At 40.5% G+C, this 18,540-nt stretch overlaps 1 protein-coding gene across 3 annotated transcripts in view; it reads right to left on the bottom strand.

Annotated features, from left to right (window-relative positions):
• The window catches only part of hyou1 (hypoxia up-regulated 1), a 21,102-nt gene extending 10,788 nt beyond the window's left edge, over positions 1–10,314 (bottom strand). Inside the window, exons 1-11 of one of the 3 annotated variants that reach the window (XM_024394984.2) lie at positions 10,151–10,314; positions 7,157–7,226; positions 6,623–6,716; positions 6,200–6,278; positions 5,350–5,504; positions 4,964–5,040; positions 4,671–4,852; positions 4,339–4,454; positions 3,977–4,163; positions 3,747–3,881; positions 2,027–2,109 (exon numbers count right to left, since the gene is read on the bottom strand). In XM_024394984.2, coding sequence (XP_024250752.2) covers positions 2,027–2,109; positions 3,747–3,881; positions 3,977–4,163; positions 4,339–4,454; positions 4,671–4,852; positions 4,964–5,040; positions 5,350–5,504; positions 6,200–6,278; positions 6,623–6,716; positions 7,157–7,226; positions 10,151–10,225 — 1,253 coding nt within the window. In that variant the 5' untranslated portion in view covers positions 10,226–10,314. Of the gene's footprint in view, positions 1–2,026; positions 2,110–3,746; positions 3,882–3,976; positions 4,164–4,338; positions 4,455–4,670; positions 4,853–4,963; positions 5,041–5,349; positions 5,505–6,199; positions 6,279–6,622; positions 6,717–7,156; positions 7,227–7,744; positions 7,767–9,936 lie in introns of those variants that run through there. The other 2 variants (XM_042309104.1, XM_042309105.1) reach the window with 2 other exon arrangements.
• Positions 10,315–18,540: the final 8,226 nt, after the last annotated feature.

Genomic DNA, 18,540 nt, shown 5'->3' on the forward strand with positions numbered 1-18,540 from the left:
GAACAGGCAGTTAACCCACTGTTCCTAGGCCGTCATTGAAAATAAGAATTTGTTCTTAACTGACTTGCCTAGTTAAATAAAGGTCAATTTTTTAAAAATCTGTAGGAGGAAGGTATATATGGTGGATGCAATTAAACTTGGAATGTGTTGAGAGCAGGGAAAACTATCACGTGGCAGCACTGATAAGGGGAGAGAGCTGTGGATTAGTGACACATTCCCAGTCGGTCAGAAGTTTATACACTCAATTAGTATTTAAATTGTTTAACTTGGGCCAAAGATTTTGGGTAGCCTTCCACAAGCTTCCCACAAAAAGCTTGGTGAATTTTGGCCCATTCCTCCTGACAGAGCCGGTGTAACTGAGTCAGGATTGTAGGCCTCCTTACTCGTACATGCCTTTTCAGTTCTGCCCACAAATTGGCCACTCCAATACCGTGACTTTGTTATCCTTAAGCCATTTTACCACAACTTTGGAAGTATGCTTGGGGTTATTGTCCATTTGGAAGACCCATTTGCGACCAAGCTTTAACTTCCCGAGTGATGTCTTATGTTGCTTCAATACATCCACATAATTTCCCCTTTCACATGATGTCATCTATTTTGTGAAGTCCACCAGTCGCTCCTGCAGCAAAGCACCCCCACAACATGATGCTGCCACCCCCGTGCTTCACGGTTGGGATGGTGTTCTTCGGCTTGCAAGCCTCGCAACCCCCCTTTTTCCTTCAAACATAACGATGGTCATTATGGCCAAACAGTTCTATTTTTGTTTCATCAGACCAGAGGACATTTCTCCAAAAAGTACGATCTTTGTCCCCATGTGCAGTTGCAAACCGTATTCTGGCTTTTTTTATGGCGTTTTGGAGCAGTGGTTTCTTCCTTGCTGAGCGGCCTTTCAGGTTATGTCGATACAGGACTCGTTTTAGTGTGGATATAGATACTTTTGTACCAGTTTCCTCCAGCATCTTCACAAGGTCCTTCTGCTGTTGTTCTGGGATTGATTTGCACTTTTCGCACCAAAGTACGTTCATCTCGAGGAGACAGAACGCGTCTCCTTCCTAAGCGGGATGACGGCTGAGTGGTGCCATGGTGTTTATACTTGTGTACTATTGTTTGTATTTATGAACATGGTACCTTCAGGCATTTGGAAGTAGCTCCCAAGGATGAACCAGACTTGTGGAGTTCTACAATTTATTTTCTGAGGTCTTGGCTGATTTTTATTTTCCCATGATGTCAAGCAAAGGCACTGAGTTTGAAGGTAGGCCTTGAAATACATCCACAGGTACTCCTCCAATTGAGTCAAATGCCAATTAGCCTATCAGAAGCTTCTAAAGCCATGACACAATTTTCTGGAATTTTCCAAGCTGTTTAAAGTCACAGTCAACTTAGTGTATGTAAACTTCTGACCCACTAGAATTGTGATAGCGAATTATAAGTGAAATAATCTGTCTGTAAACAATTGTTGGAAAAATTACTTGTGTCATGCACAAAGTAGATGTCCTAAACGACTTGCCAAAACTATAGTTTGTGTACAAGAAATTTGTGGAGTGGTTGAAAAACTATAGTTTTAATGACTAACCTAAGTGTATGTAAACTTCCGACTTCAACTGTATACCATCACTATTGTAACCCATCAGACTTTTCATATACTAAATAATTATCACATTTGTTTTGATTTAGAATGGACCATTATGCACCTGCATCGAAATAGGGGCAGCGGGGAAAAAAATACATGTCATATATGCACATACAGTTGAAGTAGGAAGTTCACATAAACTAGTTTTAATGACTAACCTAAGTGTTTCAACCACTCCACACATTTCTTGTTAACAAACTATAGTTTTGGAAAGTCGGTTAGGACATCTACTTTGTGCATGAGTACCAGGTAGTTAGCAAGTTTGGTAGGCTACTAATAACCAGCAGCAGCATCAGAGCTTGGAGAAGCCTAATTACCGTGACTAAACAGTCATGTGGAATTTAACTGCCCGTGTGGTGGTAATACGGTCACCGCAACAGCACTAGACATACTTACTTCCCAACGGATTTGAGCAGCACCTCCTGCACCTTAGGCACTCGGGTGGAGCCGCCCACCAGGATCACCTGCTCAATCTCGTCCTGTTAGAAGACAATGTTGGAAGATATACAAACAGTATTTGCAAATAACAAACATTAACATAACACGTGTTTGTTCAATCTATAAATCACTGAAGGCTTGTCATGCTGAAACATGTCAGAGTTTAACATATTGTTCCATTGAACATTCCACCACATTAAATAGGAATTTCATATCAAACCGATATCAAAGTGCAACTTTTTAGTCACACAAACATCAACTATCCTACTTCAGTTTTTGATTCTAAGGGCTCCAGACTAACATTTCTCCCTGGCAGCACTTTTTTAGTTCGTGGCACCAGCCCATGATTGAGGAACAAAAAAAATAATAATTCAACAGCTTCACACAATAAAATACACTTGAGTCATCTTATGAAGTCAATATAAAATTCATTCACAATGCCTTAAGTGTACTAGACTACTGAGATACACAAATAAGTTGTTATAGCTAACATGTCCAAGCAGGAAAGCATGATTCTAAATACATTGATATGCAACCTTATCCAGCCCCCCCACACCTCTGAATCAGAGGGGTTGGGTTAAATGCAGAAGATACATTTCAGTTGTACAACTGACTAGGTATCCCCCTTTCCTGTGATTGTCATGAATTTTAGGTAGACTTGACTATTTTACTCTCAAAATAGGGTGCCAGAATTTTTCAGTTCAATAGAGATGAATTGTCCTTCCTTTTTATGTGCGTCAATATTATAATTAGGCCTCATTCAATGAAACTAAAAACACAGCTAGATCTCTAACTAAATATAACACCTACTGCTAGTAGCCACGTATTCATATAACAGTAAATGTAATGTCCTAAAAAGGACTAGTGCACTCGCGGTAGCTGATGCGCAATTTCGCAGGCTCCATATTTCAAAGCCATATGAGATATCGTGATTGTAAAACCGTGTGCTTTGAGCTCAATCGTGATCGTTAAGGAATAAATTATTATACAGAAAGCAGAGACCCTCCTCTCTTTAATATGGACAACAAGTTGCTTCCAAAGTTGTGTTTCACGGAGGGGCACACGAGGGGGAAGAGAAAGTTTGAGATGCTTGCACCTTACAGCAGCCGGCCTCAGCGAAACAGGCAGGCACAGCGGCAGCACAGCCACTTCTATTACAGAAATCATGAGGATAAAGCCCTTTACTGTTGAACAAATTCATGGTTTTATCTGCCCCCAAAAATAAGATGTTTTGATTGAGGTGACCATGTGCAGATCACACCAGTGTAACCAAGAATTATTTAACTGGCACAGCCAAGTCAAAGGGTTACAGTCTAGAGCCCTGGACCCTGGTATGCAATTGTGATTAGATAATGCATTCTCTTAAAATCCTAAGGAGCGTAGCCATTCCACAGACCCAGGGGATTGGGAAACTACAATGATCTTTTTGATACTGCCAATTTTCCTGTGTCTTTTTGTGGGTCAAATGATGCTTTTGTCTACGTCATTGTTTATGCATAAAAGACAGTTTCCCCCAAGAGGTAGATATAGTGATTGATCAATAAGATCAAAATGTTCATTAGGGCACACGATGGGAATTTAAAAAACAAAAACATTTTGCAACAGGAGTCCCTTCCTGTTTCAGTCCATTTTTTCCCATTTAGTTAATAATGAATAAACACAAACTATGGTGACTCACCAGGGACATCTCTGCAGAGCTAAGGGCCTCCTGTACAGGTCCAGGCACTCTCTCAAACAGGTCAGCACACAGGGCCTCAAACTCCACACGGGTCACCTTGGCCTTGAAGTCCATTTCATCTAGAAGCCCCTCCACCTGAACATCATACAGCAAGAGTGAGAACATTTAGATTAGATTACAGTATAGCGCTATGGGGACAATGAAACTGACAGAGCAGCATGTCCCTTCACCTGTGCCATGAATTCGGCATTGGCGCTCAGCACAGTCTTGAGTCTCTGGGCCTCCTTGAGGAGCTTGGCCATGGCGCGGTGGTTCTCCCTCACGTCCTTCTTGGTCTTCTTCTGCTCGTTGAACAGCTTGGCTAGGTGGTCCCGCAGCCGCAGATCCATCTCAAAGCCCCCCAGAGAGCGGTCAAACCTGGCCAGAGATGGAGAACATCTGCTAGGTTAGGAACATTTGGGAAATGTGCTTGTCATAGCTCCACCATAATTTAAAACAACAACTATTACTTCATATTGATCAGAGTAGAGGTTAAGGTGTGTGCTTTCCCCAACATCCTGTGTGTGTGTGTATACAGGCCCTTTCGTCTCACCCTACTCCTCGGATCTGGAGCTGTGGCTGGGTGCCAGAATCTTTGGTCTTGACCGTCTGGTATGTGACGATGGTTGCCGTCGTGCTGCCTGAACCCATGTCATAGAACATCATGTTCTGTAGAGGGAGACAACAGGCATGACTAAGACTAGGGTTACACAAAGCAACTTTAATGCAATTACAGGTTACAGGTTGAAAGCGACATCTTAAGCAACTTTGCTTTACACATGAAGCAACTTATGAAGCCCAAAAAGTTACCAGTTGGTTCTGACTATAACAACCTAGTTCAATATAATAAAAAATCCAAATGTAAAAGCAGCCTAGATAGTGCACCTGAGCTGTGCTGTTGATGTCTTTCCTCCTGAAGACACCGTAGTTGAGCGCCACCGCAGTGTTGTCGTTGATGAGCTGAAGAACCTTAACACCTGCCATCTGTGCGGCCTGCAGGACCGCCCTACGCTCTGCCTGATTGAAAAAGGCTGGGACGGTGATCACTGCATCTTTGATGGGCTGCTCTGTAAGCGAGAGTAAAATACATTGTCAGGCGGGGCTTCAAAATAATTATACAACACATAAAATGTTGAATGAGAAAACCTTTTCCCCATACTACTAGTGAACATACAAACCTGCAAAGTCCTGAGCCAGTCCACGTGAATAGTTCAAAACCATGCCCAGGAGCTCCTCTGGAGAGTACTGCATTATTCTGTAGGAAAACAGAGAGCGGGCATTAGAACCAAGCAATCTATTCCACAACTACAGCATAAGACATACTGGATCAATAACATTGTCACAGGCTGTGTAATGTGTCATTTAGGCAGTATGCAAAGGAACGTTATACACTAATAACTGATAAGTGTTCGGGTAAGCATTTAGCCCCTCATCACCAATGGCTCATAGACTTGAGTATTATTTGTACTATTCAAAAGTACTTCAACAATGAATCACTTGGCTCAATCTGCTGCTAAAACGAAAGAAAAAGGGAACCAATGATAGGAAATCAGATAAGACTTACTCAGAGTTTCTAAAGACAACTGTGCCCCGACTCGCATCTTTCACCAGTTGGTGCTCGGAGAAACGTTTCTGGTAGAACGCCACCTGTGGGTTGTCGTGCTTCTTGCCTAGGAGGCTCTGAAGATACCTATAGACAAATTTGGGGTTCTTCACAGACTGCGGATGAAAGAGAAATCCAAATCAAAGTCAGTGTAGATATGAATTAACTGTATTGATCCCCAGAGGGGAATACAGAGTACTAACTGTATGATAGACATTTTAAAATGTTTGACCTGGTAGGTTCCTATGACAAAGGGCCAGTGGTGAAATGTACTTAATAAAACATACTTTAAAGTATTACTTAAGTTGTTTTTGGGGTTATATGTACTTTATTAGATTTTTACTACTATATTTTTGCCAACTTTTACTTTACTACATTCTTTAAAAAATAAAATGTACTTTTATTCCAAACCCTAAACCCATAAGTACTTGTTACATTTTGAATGCTTAGCAGGACAGGAAAATGGTCCGATTCACACACTTATCAAGAGAAGAGCTCTCGTCATCCCTACTGCCTCTGATCAGGCGGCCTCACTACACACACACACACGCTACCTTTGTAAATTATGTCTGAGTGTTGGAGAGTAGCCCTGGCTATCCGGAAATAAAAACAAACAAAAAATACCCCCAAAAATGGTGCAGTCTGGTTTGCTTAATATAAGGAATTTGAAACGATTTCTACTTAAGTATATTTTTGCAATTACATTAACTTTGATACTTAAGTATATTTAAAACCAAATACTTTTACTCAAGAAGTATTTTACTCAAGTATGACAATTGGGTACTTTTTCCACCACAGCAAAGTGCCTTACCACTCCTAATGCACCGTCTCCAAAAAGTCGCTCATTTTCTTTCAAACACACAGCTATTGGAGTTTTCCTCCTGGACTCCCTGTGCCACACAAAGGAAAAGAGAGTCCATTGAAACATGAAGCTTTGAGAATGCATTTTATCATTAACTGACACTTCATTCCCTCTCCCAACTGTTCAGTTACCAAATGTCATTTACCACACTTTGAGGCATGCATGTGTTAAGATGGCACAGACCCATTTAGTTATTTCCAAGTTAGCTATTGTTCCTTACAATGCATGTTATCTTATTAAACGTCAGCAATAATGGATGTTAATAGTTGTGAATACATAAAAAACAAACATGAAATGGAGTAGGGATTTCCATCTAAAAGCACACAGTCAATAATCCATGGTGATATGGTTAGAAATAAAGGCAATACTCACTTGTTTAAAGCAATCTCCATTGGCACGCCAGGTTTTACTATCGCTACTTTCATCCACTCACTGCCTAGGTCAACTGACATGACTGCTACAGAGGCTGTATGGACAAAATAATGGGTATGGTTATTGTATTACCTGTACTTTTGTAATAAAGTGATTACACATTTCAGGTGAGACAATACTAAAGAGGATTAGCTTCAATAGTTTCTCACTGGCTACAGTGGTGTGGTGGCAATGTGAGCAAATAATGTTAAAACATTTGACAAGTCCTTCACGTCAGTTGAAATTAAATCATTGTTCGCCCGTGCATCAGTAAATTAACTTGTGTAAATAGGTACAAATATGGACTGCGCATCATATTATGAAGGGACACAGTAGAGTAGATTAACTAAAATCTCTGCATGTGTCCATTTTCTTCTCACACTCAAAATGGAGGCATTCAGATGTGTTGACATTTGCATTTGGTGTTAGGCAAATCTGCCAGTGCTTGATGCAGGCAGGTGTCTTGGATGGAATAACCATGTGTAGCGTTAGTACCTGTTTGTGAAGGCAGCAGAGCCAGGACAAGGCAGAAGAGAGCCCATAACATCTTCCTCCTCATGGTGACCTGTACACACAAAGCAGAACAAAGACATTGATTTTCAAACACTAATAGCAGCCTCCCTGGTGACATGGTAACTGTGCTGAATAAATAATTGGTTCACTATTGTGAGACCTCATAAGGAGCAAAATTCTTGGCGACTCAGGAATCTATCAAAGATACATTCTCTTCTATATGTACAAAGCCCTTTGCTACAAATGTCCTTGGTTTTAAAAGTCAACTTTGGGAATCAAATCTTTTTTTACTACAACCTTCCAGTCTGTGCAGTCACACATGCTCAAGAAGTTAGATTTTTTTTATTGAATGCATATAAGCAAATAGGAAACAAGTGTGCTGTTTCAGGAAGGAAATAGCGAGCACAGCTGCATGCTCTAGAAGCAGCAAAGCAAATGCAGTGCTTTGTGAAAGTATTCAGAGCCCTTTACTTTTTCCACATTGTTACATTACAGCCTTATTCTAAAATATATTAAATACATTTTCCCCCTTATTATACACAACAACCTATAAGTAAAAAACAATAATACCTTATTTACGTAACTATTCAAACCCTTTGCTATGAGACTTGAAATTGATCTCAGGTGCATCCTTTCTCCATTGATCATCCTTGAGATGTTTAACAACTTGATGATTGGAGTCCACCTGTGGTAAATTCAAATGATTGGACATTATTTGGAAAGACACACACCTGTGTAAATAAGGTCTCACAGTTGACAGTGCATGCCACAGCAAAAACAAAGCCATGATGAGGTCGAAGGAATTGTCCGTGGAGCTCTGAGACAGGATTGTGTCGAGGCACAGATCTGGAAGGGTACCAAAAACTTTAACATCGAAAGTCCACAAACAGTGGCCTCCATCATTCTTAAATGGAATAAGTTTGGAACCACCAAGACTCTTCCTAGAGCTGGCTGCCCAGCCAAACTGAGCAATCGGGGAAGAAGGGCCTTGGTCAGGGATGTGACCAAGAACTCAATGGTCACTGACAGCACTCTAGAGTTCCTCTGCGGTGATGGGAGAACCTTCTAGAAGGACAACAATCTCTGCAGCACAACACCAATCAGGGCTTTCTGGTAGAGTGGCCAGACAGAAGCCACTCAGTAAAAGGCACATTAGGCAAACTCCGAATGGGCTGTCAAAGGCACCTAAAGGACTCTCAGACCATGAGAAATAAGATTATCTGGTTCGGATAAAACCCAGATTGAACTCTTTGGCCTGAATGCCAAGCGTCACGTCTGGAGGAAAATTGGCACCATCCCTACGGTGAAGCATCATGCTGTGTCGATATTTATCAGCGGCAAGGACTGGGGGACTAGTCAGGATCAAAGGAAAGATGAACAAAGCAAAGTACAGAGATCATTGATAACCTGCTCCAGAGAGCTCAGGACCTCAGAGAGGGGCAAAGATACAACTTCCAACGACCCTAAGCGCACAGCCAAGACAAGGCAGAAGTGACTTCGGGACAAGACTCAATGTCCTTGAGTGGCCTAGCCAGAGCCCATACTTGAACCCGATAGAACATCTCTGGAGAGACCTGAAAATAGCTGTGCAGCGACGCTCCCCAACAAGACTCGAGGCTGTAATCGCTGCCAAAAGTGCTTTGACAAAGAACAGAGTAAAGGGTGTGAATACTTATGTAAAATGTGATATCAGTTTAATACATTTGCCAACATGTCTAAATCTGTTTTTGCCATGTCATTATGGGGTATTGTGTGTAGATTGAGAGGGGAAACAATATTCAATTTTAGAATAAGGCTGTAAAGTAAAATGTGGGAAAAAAATAAAGGGATCGGAATGCACAATCGATTGCATCTCAAGTCCGAGTGTCCATTCCTTCACCTGCACTGTTGAACAGGAGGAGAGGTAAAAGCAAATGCCTGGTGGGCATACACCAGATTGTTTTCCCCTATAATAGCCTCTTTCAACACCAGTGCAGATGTAGGAAGAACTGTTTAGAATATTACAATTATCTGCCATTACTCTTCAGCACCTCATAGGGTTCTTTAGACATCACAGTTCCAAACTCTAGGTGCCAGCTTGTGCAGTCAAGGTACAGTAGCATGCCCTTTGATCTTGAACGCATCTAATTGGCCTGATCCCACCGACGAACTTCTTTGACACGTGGCATGAATTGTACAGTACCTTTAAAGTATTCTACCTAGCAAATCTGAGTAGATTAGTTCTGTGACTGTCAACTGAAGTGCTGATGGAGTCAGGAAGCATGGTGACATATTGAAGTAATGCTTTTTCTAGCTGCGGACTAGGGCACTTCACGGAATGAAGGATATAGCCTAGCAAAGGTCTCAAGTGGCAAATAGCCATTAGCTTGTTGATTGCCTATATAGCATGCAGTTATTCAAATACATGAGCGTAGAAACTTCTAGTCCCATCAGAGTACTGACGTACTACTATGGACGCCCAGAACAGGTGATGCCTTGAGCATTAAAAAAACTAAGCAGTCTTTGGTTCTGGAAACGGGTTCAACGAGCTAACTTAGGTTAGGTAAAAAAGCCATTTAGTTAACTAGAATACTATACACCTTAAATAAAAATCTCAACCAGCCTAGTAAGTTTATTTAAAATGAGGCTTTTAGGAAATAACCGCTAGTTAGTGCTTCAATTAACCTATGAACAACAGTATTTGCAGGTAGATAAAGAATGGAAAAACAATGACTTAGCTAGCTAGGCACATTTATGAGAGGAGTGACAGAGCAGACCCTTACCTTCTCGAGCCGGCAGCAGTTGAGTTTTTTTAAAGCAGGCTGATTTACACAAAGATATCGAAATGAGAGCACGACTTGCAACAAGCTAAAACTTCCAATCTCGTATTATTTGCGTTGTATGTTTCTTACTGTTGGCTATATGTATTGACTGAAAATCTCTTCATAGCCACACTAATAACGGTTTATTGATTTTCCATCACCGGCTTGTTCTCACCATAGGGCCCAGAACGCGGCGTGATCTCATTGGATCCAATCGAGTCGTTGTTCCGCTAGGAGAGCGCTGACACATAGAGCCTGCCTTCTACGTTCCAAGTACTGCAGAGTGATAGGTCCACGTGCAGTGATGGCTGGCGAGAAGAAATCTTTGTCGATGTGTGATTGGTCCACGTTCAATTGATGGGGGGTGGGGGGGGGAATTATATAACGACATTGTCTTAAGGTGACCTACTTTATCGGCGACTACTAGTAGTTGTAGTCAAAACACTGTTGTAGTCCATTTAATTGATTCCTGATTGATTGATTGATTGATTGATCTGACTATCCATGACTTATTGGTACATATGTTTCATTTTAATGAGTTCTTATCTTTATTTTATGCAAGTTTTAAAAAACGATGTAATGGGTGGTATGTCAAAACGAACATGACGAACACCAAACAACTTTATTTTCTGACCTTCACACTTACAGCCTGCCGCCTACATTGATATTCATATTATATCGTGTGTTGATTGAATTTTCATTTTATTTGTATAATTTACATTTATCGCTCTCATTCCTCTCTCTCACATGACTTGTGGGTGGGTATCACATGATTTAGTCACTGTGAGGATACAGTGCGAAGAGAATGGCTGCATTCTTACAGTGGAGACGATTTGTATTTTTTGATAGAGACAGTGAAGGACGTTGGAGATAATGGGAAAAACGTAGTTCTCCCCATCGGCATATCGGCTTGTGACTCGGGCCGGAGCCACATCATTCTTGGAGATATTCTTTCAGAGTTTTCCATGATGTGAACAGCCTAGCTAGCAGCCTAGCTCGCTAACTTGATGCACAGACACCCCTCCCTGCAAGCAGTCTGTCTAAGCAAGTGAGCTAATAATGCTTCCTAGCTAGTTCCAAGTAAGGAAATTATGAAAAATAGTTTAGCTAGTTAAATAGCAACATTTGAGTTGGCTAGTATGCTAGCTGACGTTAGCAAACAGCCAGGACATGAGCCTTTTTTAGTTAACTAGGTAAGAAGTTAGCCTAGGTGCCAGTCTGAGAAATTAGCTTGAAGGGAGTGAATCAAAAATATTAGACTGGCTTTCAAAGGCACAATCAACTGAATCAATGGCCCTGTTCAAATAGCCCCTTGAAAAGTACTGATGCACCAAGTCTGGAACCAACAGGACCCTGAATCTTCTACTCCCAAGCCATAAGACTGCTAAATAGTTAATTAAATAGTTTACCATAGCTACCTGGACTGTCTGCTTTGACCCTTTTTGCACAAATTATTTTGACTCATCACATATACTAGGGCTGTTCAACTATATTCTTAAGGGGCCAGATTTGAAAAAGGTTATTTACGGGGGGGGGGCAGACATTATTTAAATATTATATATACTGTATATATATATATATATATAGAACTTTTCTTTGGTGTGTGCTTTGTTATAATTAAAAAAATATTTTTTTTTTTACCCCTTTATCCCCAATTTTGTGGGATCCAATTGGTAGTTACAGTCTTGTCCCATTGCTGCAACTCCCGTACAGACTCGGGAGAGGCGAAGGTCGAGAGCCGTGCGTCCTCCGAAACACAACCCAGCCAAGCCGCACTGCTTCTTGACACAATGCCCACTTAACCCGGAAGCCAGCCACACCAATGTGTCGGAGGAAACACCGTACACCTGGCGACCATGTCAGCGTGCATTGCGCCCGGCCCATCACAGGAGTCGCTAGTGCACGATGGGACAAGGGCTACTGTTCAAACTCATAAAAGACACCCTCACTTACCCTCGCCTTATGCCCTTGTGGGAATCCCCATCGCCATCTTGGAGGGTGGTCCAAATGATTAGCCAAGCAAGGGAAGTTTGCAACATAAGCCCCTCAGCCCTCGTTTTTAGTTGAGTTTGTGAGTGTACAATTATGTTCACTCCGACTCCTGAAACTCCCCAAAATTACATTTGCGATGATTGTACATCTGCTAAGAAAAGTCTGCAAAAACTTAAAAACAACATCAATGGAGAAGTCAACATACAAGTGCAAATAAATTAGAAATTGTGCTCCTAATGCACATGACTGCACAAACATGTCTCGTAAAAAGTAAATATGTTTTTGTTTGCTTATCTTTTGGAAATTGTAGATTTGAAAACATTTTCCTTCATCAGAAGTTCCAGCTAAGCGGGCTAATGTTAGTTAGCTAATTCATTTGCTAGTTATCATACAGTAAGCTTATATTAATAATTATATATTTAATATAAGTAGACATGCACTCATAATTGACTGTAGCGCATATAATGTACCCATATGCTACTGGTGACAGGATGAACGAGTGATGAATTTCCGGCCAAGGGTGGTCCTCCCTTGCCCTGAAAGTGTATACTCGTCAGACTTCATGATACGTCATCAGAAGTGTCCACTTAATTTGAGGGCTGAGGGGATGTCTTTTAAGTATTTGGACCGCAACCAAGAACATCCCTGCCGGCCAAACCCTCCCCTAACCCAGACGATGCTGGGCCAATTGTGCACCGCCCCATGGGTCTCCCGGTCGCGACTGGTCTCGAACCAGGATCTCTAGTGGCACAGACCACTGTGCCACTCAGCAGGCCGGCCAGACATTTTCTACATGGGATTACTCTTCCTAGGACCGGTGTAAAAAACAATATAGAAACAATTATAATTTTATTAAGCATTTATTAAAATGAAATGTTAAAATTCATTTTATGTGCTTAAGATTAGCCTAATTCAGTGCATCAAATTGTTTCAATAATGTAACACATTTGTACTTTTAACCTGCATCACATTAAGGCATTTCTACTTTCCTGTCTGTTTTACATACATAGCTTGACAATTTAGTTTTTATTCACACATAGGAGACCTTTTATGCATGGCATATCTCAGTTGACCAGCATCACATTCAGCTCCATTTTCTATTTTTTTATCATTTCATTATTTTCTCTGTCTTGTTCTGATTTTTTTTACACATAGAAACCTTTTATGCAAGGCGTATCTCAGTTGACTATCTTTTGTGGAGAAGTCTCTCTCTTACGGGTCCCCATAACAAACTGCACCACCACTGTGGGGACTTAATCTCGTTGCGATGTTAACTTTCAGTTTATCTAAAAACTCAGGCATCATGGGAGAGATCTGTACTGATGATGACTGAATATAGTTGTGCAGCGTAGGGAAATTGACTGTTTTGTTTGGGCTCAAATCAGAGGAGAAAATAACACTCATTTTGAAAATATGTTTTTAAATCACGTCAATAATCGTTTTATCCCTCCCCTCAGTGTGCGAATTGCACTATGACATTCGGCGTGGTCTCTTGCGTTTTAGGGGACTGATAATAAAGATGTCATTTAAACTGTAAAAATTAATGACCTTTTAATGTGGCATGAAGACAACCAGACATAATATTTTAATCTAGTTGTCAAACAAATTACTTCAAAAAGTAGGCTGTGCATGTTCTTCCATTCCAAAATAAGCCCCGCATCCAAACTGCATGTATACTCTTGCCATTTGATGAATGGAAATGGGCATCTGTTACAAAACACTAAACCATGTGCCTAATGACATTCAGCCTGAAAAGTCGGGACACTGAAATGGGGCTGAAAGTGTCCTGGGAAAATGGGATGGTCACCCTAACACTCACGGTCAATTTACTAGACTAGGCCACAGTGTGTATTACCATGAACTTCAAATAGGCCTAGCGGTAGCCAGTCATGTAGTACTAAAAAATAGGTAGGTAACTCTGAAAAATGATCTTCAATGCATTTTTATGAAAAAGATGGGTAAAAGGCATTACCTTCCACTAGGCCTACACCATTGCCGGTAGTCAACCCTCTCAGCCGAGGCAATTTTACCCACATGACCACACGCAGAACATGTGGCCTACATTCAATGTAATACATGAGTTGAATCAAAACATGTTTTACACCCTAGTTCATGAGTTCTCCATAATTCATGAGTTAATGCTTGGTGTCTTCACAGATCCTGTGAAATAAAACACTACCTTTCTTTCCTTACATTAATTACATTTATGACAGTGTTAGGCTATTTATCATTGTTAAGCATTTAACAATTGAATTAGAACATTGAACTTAAACCCAGTAAGAATCCTGGATCGTGGAGTTCTCTGAAGATGCACTGTAAGTGCAACTATGCCTATGTAACAGTTCATGATGTTTCACTGTGGAAACAGTTCTCTTGGGCACACAAATCCAAAATAATGTAGGCCTATGCCATTCCAAAATCGAAAGCTTCTAACCGAATGTTAAGCTCTTCTAACTGAAATAGTCACCTTATAGACCTATTGTCATTTAATAATAAAGCAAAATAAATGGTTGACTACTTCTGGGCACAGAGAACACCAGTACCGGCGTGCAACTGAAAAGCAAAGCAATGAGCACCCTAAAACAGCTGACTGACTAAAGCAAAATGTCTGTCCTTGTCTGTCCTATTAATATTCTGTATTATTTCATGTTTTGTGTGGACCCCATGAAGAGTAGCTGCTGCTTTTGCAACAGCTAATGGGATCCTTAATCAAATACCCAATGGATAAGTGTAATGCGTTAGAATAAAGGCATATGCTATTTTTATCAAGGATGCATGGGATACAAATGGAGAAAATTAGGAAGTACAAAGCAACATCTATATGTAAAGGAGCTTAGCTGAGGCCTAAATTCAGCACTACTGAGTGGACAGTGCCGTCACAGAAATAAATGGTTTAAACAAGGGATGTCAAACTCATTCCATGGAGGGCCCAGTGTCTGCAAGTTTTTGATTTTTCCTTTCAATCAAGCCCTAGACAACCAGGTGTGTGAAGTTCCTTACTTATTAGTGACCTTAATTCATCAATCAAGTACAAAGGTGTAGCAAAAGCACGCAGCCACTCGGCCCTCTGTGGAATACGTTTGACACCTGTAGTTTAAACCATGACATAGATGTGGGTGTGTTTGTTTCATTAGGATGCTTTTATTTCCATATTTATCACGGTAAAACATATTTACCACTACATTTTAGACAAATAGGATAATTACTAAATTAGCATTATTTAAAGCTCCCCCGTCAAGTTGGAATGTTTTGGATTTAGGGGAGCTAACGTCTCATTCAGGGGATCTGAGTCCCCCCTGGCTCCCCCCATAATTCGCACCTTGCCTCCCATGTAGTCCCAAATTATTTAAAGTCCATTCAATTGATTGAAGATGTTACTAAATAACAAACATCTGAACTCCACAGCAAGCTTTTTCGCTAGATATGTTTTGTCTTTCTTGTCGCGGCAATTGCAGAGAAAAGCAACTATCTCCTCCCTACCTTTGCTTAGCCATTGAACGTCCTAATGTAAAAGTAGACTAGATTATGATGCTCAGCAGACTACGAAACAAGCGATGTTGCAGGCTAGATGATGATTGGATAAAGTTTATGAAATCCATAACTCCATGGTGTCAATTTACCGCTGAGTTAAGCGCAAAGCACACGGGTGTATCAGGCAGTGTAGTGATCTCATCTTCTTTAAAAGAGCTGATAGGAGGGTAGACATACCCTGTACCCCTTTAAACAACTCGGATTGGCTGTAACTGGGTGATATAGAGGGGATTCGATTAATCTTGCCCGAGCACCCGTATTGCGTGTGTTCCACTGGCTTAAAGTTGATTACATTCGTCGGCTCAAATCAAAAGTGACATAGGTTAGCACGTGGACTATGAGTAGGATTCCGTGTTTTTACATGAGAAAAGTGATTGCTTTTGATAATATGCCTTGGAAACTAGTTTGAAAATGTGAACATATATTTTATGAATACTGGATCATGCTGGCTTGTTGACAACATAACCAAGCGGCGCAGATTGCTGTTCAATTTGAGCAGGCCGCTCCTCCCTCAGCAACTTCGCCCAGTTACGTGACAGGACAGTTCAACCCGGACCAGTTTAATAGAAATCTACCATTGATTGACAGCACTTAATGGGTGTGACTACAGGAAAACCGATTATCCCATTGGAGAATATTGAATGAGGGCTCCTTTTGGCACTAAACGTCAGATTTTAAAAAATAAGTGGAAATTATATATACTGTTTTTTTACTGGCTTATACACAATACCCCATAATGTCAATGTGGAATTATGTTTTTAGAAATTGTTACAAATTAATTAAAAATCTGGAATGTCTTGAGTCAATAAGTACTCAACCCTTTGTTATGGCAAGCCAAAATAAGTTCAGGAGTAAACATTTACTTTGCAAGTCACACAATAAGTTGCATGGACTCACTCTTTGTGCAATAATAGATACATTTATCTGTAAGGTCCCTCAGTTGAACAGTGAATTTCAAACACAGATTCAACCACAGAGACCAGGGAGGTTTTCCAATGCCTCGCAAAGAAGGGCACCTATTGGTAGATGGGTAAAACAAAAAAATATCCGTTTGAGCATGGTGAAGTTATTAACTACACTTTGGATGGTGTATCAATACAACCAGTCACTACAAAGATCCACGTTTCCTTCTTAACTCAGTTGCCGGAGAGGAAGAAAACCACTCCGGGATTTCACCATGAAGCCAATGGTGACTTTAAAACAGTTACAGTTTAATAGCTGTAATGAATTCACCTTTCAGCAAGACAATAACTTAGAACACAAGGGCAAATCTACACTGGAGTTGCTTTCCAAAAAGACAGTGAATGTTCCTGAGGGGCCGAGTTACACTTCTGACTAAATCTGCTTGAAAATGTTTATTTATTTTATTTGATTTATTTCACCTTTATTTAACCAGGTAGGCAAGTTGAGAACAAGTTCTCTTTTACAATTGCGACCTGGCCAAGATAAAGCAAAGCAGTTCGACACATACAACGACAGTGTTACACATGGAGTAAAACAAACATACAGTCAATAATACAACAAAATCTATGGCAAGACTTTAAAATGGTTGTCTAGTAATGACTAACAACCAATTTGACAAAGCTTGAAAAGAATAATGGACAAATATTGTACAATCCAGATGTGCAAAGCTCTTAGAGACTTACCCAGAAAGACGCACAGCTGTAATTGCTGCCAAAGGTGATTCTAATATGTATTGACTCAGGAGTGTGAATACTTATGTAAATTGGATATTTCTGTATTTCATTATCAATACATTTGCAAACATTTCTCAAAACATATTTTCACTTTGTCATTATGGGGTATTGTGTGTAGGTAGATCGTTGAGAAAAAAACATATATTTAGACAATTTTGAATTCAGCCTGTAACAACAAAATGTGGAATAATACTTTCTGAAGGCACTGTATACAGTTGAAGTCAGAAGTTTACATACACCTCAGCCAAATACATTTAAACACAGTCTTCCTGACAGAGCTGGTGTAACGGAGTCAGGTTTGTATGCCTCCTTGCTAGCACACATTTTTTCAGTTCTGTCCACACATTTCTATAGGATTGAGGTCAGGGCTTTGTGATGGCCACTCCAATACTTGACTTTGTTGTCCTTAAGCCATTAAGCCATTTTGCCACAACTTTGGAAGTATTTGGAAGTATGCAAGCCTCCCCCTTTTTCCTCCAAGCATAACCATGGTCATTATGGCCAAACAGTTCTATTTTTGTTTCATCAGAACAGAGGACATTTCTCCCAAATGTACGATTTTTGTCCTCATGTTGGAGCAGTGGCCATTTGTCCCCATTTTGGAGCAGTGGCTTCTTCCTTGCTGAGCGGCCTTTCAAGTTATAGGACTCATTTTACGGTGGATATCGCTACTTTTGTACCTGTTTCCTCCAGCATCTTCAGAAGGTCCTTTGCTGTTGTTCTGGGATTGATTTGCACTTTTCGCACTAAAGTACGTTCATCTCTAGGAGACAGAACGCATCTCCTTTCTGAGTGGTATGACTTCTGCGTTGTCCCATGGTGTTTATACTTGCGTACTATTGTTTGTACAGATGAACGTGGTACCTTCACGCGTTTGGAAATTGCTCCCAGACTTGTGGGGGTCTACAATTTTTTTCTGAGGTCTTGGCTGATTTCTTTAGATTTTTCCATGATGTCAATCAAAGAGGCACTGAGTTTGAAGTTAGGCCTTGAAATACATCCACACGTACACCTCCAATTGACTCAAATGATGTCAATTAGCATATCAGCTTCTAAAGCCATGACATAATTTTCTGGAATTTTCCAAGCTGTTTAAAGGCACAGTCAACGTAATGTATGTAAACTTCTGACCCACTGGAATTGTGATAGTGAATTATAAGTGAAATAATCTGTCTGTAAACAATTGTTAGAAAAATTACTTGTGTCATGCACAAAGTAGATGTCCTAACCTCTTGCCAAAACTATAGTTTGTTAACAAGAAATTTGTGGAGTGGTTGAAAAACGAGTTTTAATGACTCGAACCTAAGTGTATGTAAACATCCGACTTCAACTGTATGTACATAGC

Source organism: Oncorhynchus tshawytscha, linkage group LG30 (genome assembly GCF_018296145.1).
Source record: "Oncorhynchus tshawytscha isolate Ot180627B linkage group LG30, Otsh_v2.0, whole genome shotgun sequence".
In the NCBI taxonomy this organism is placed as follows: domain Eukaryota; kingdom Metazoa; phylum Chordata; class Actinopteri; order Salmoniformes; family Salmonidae; genus Oncorhynchus; species Oncorhynchus tshawytscha.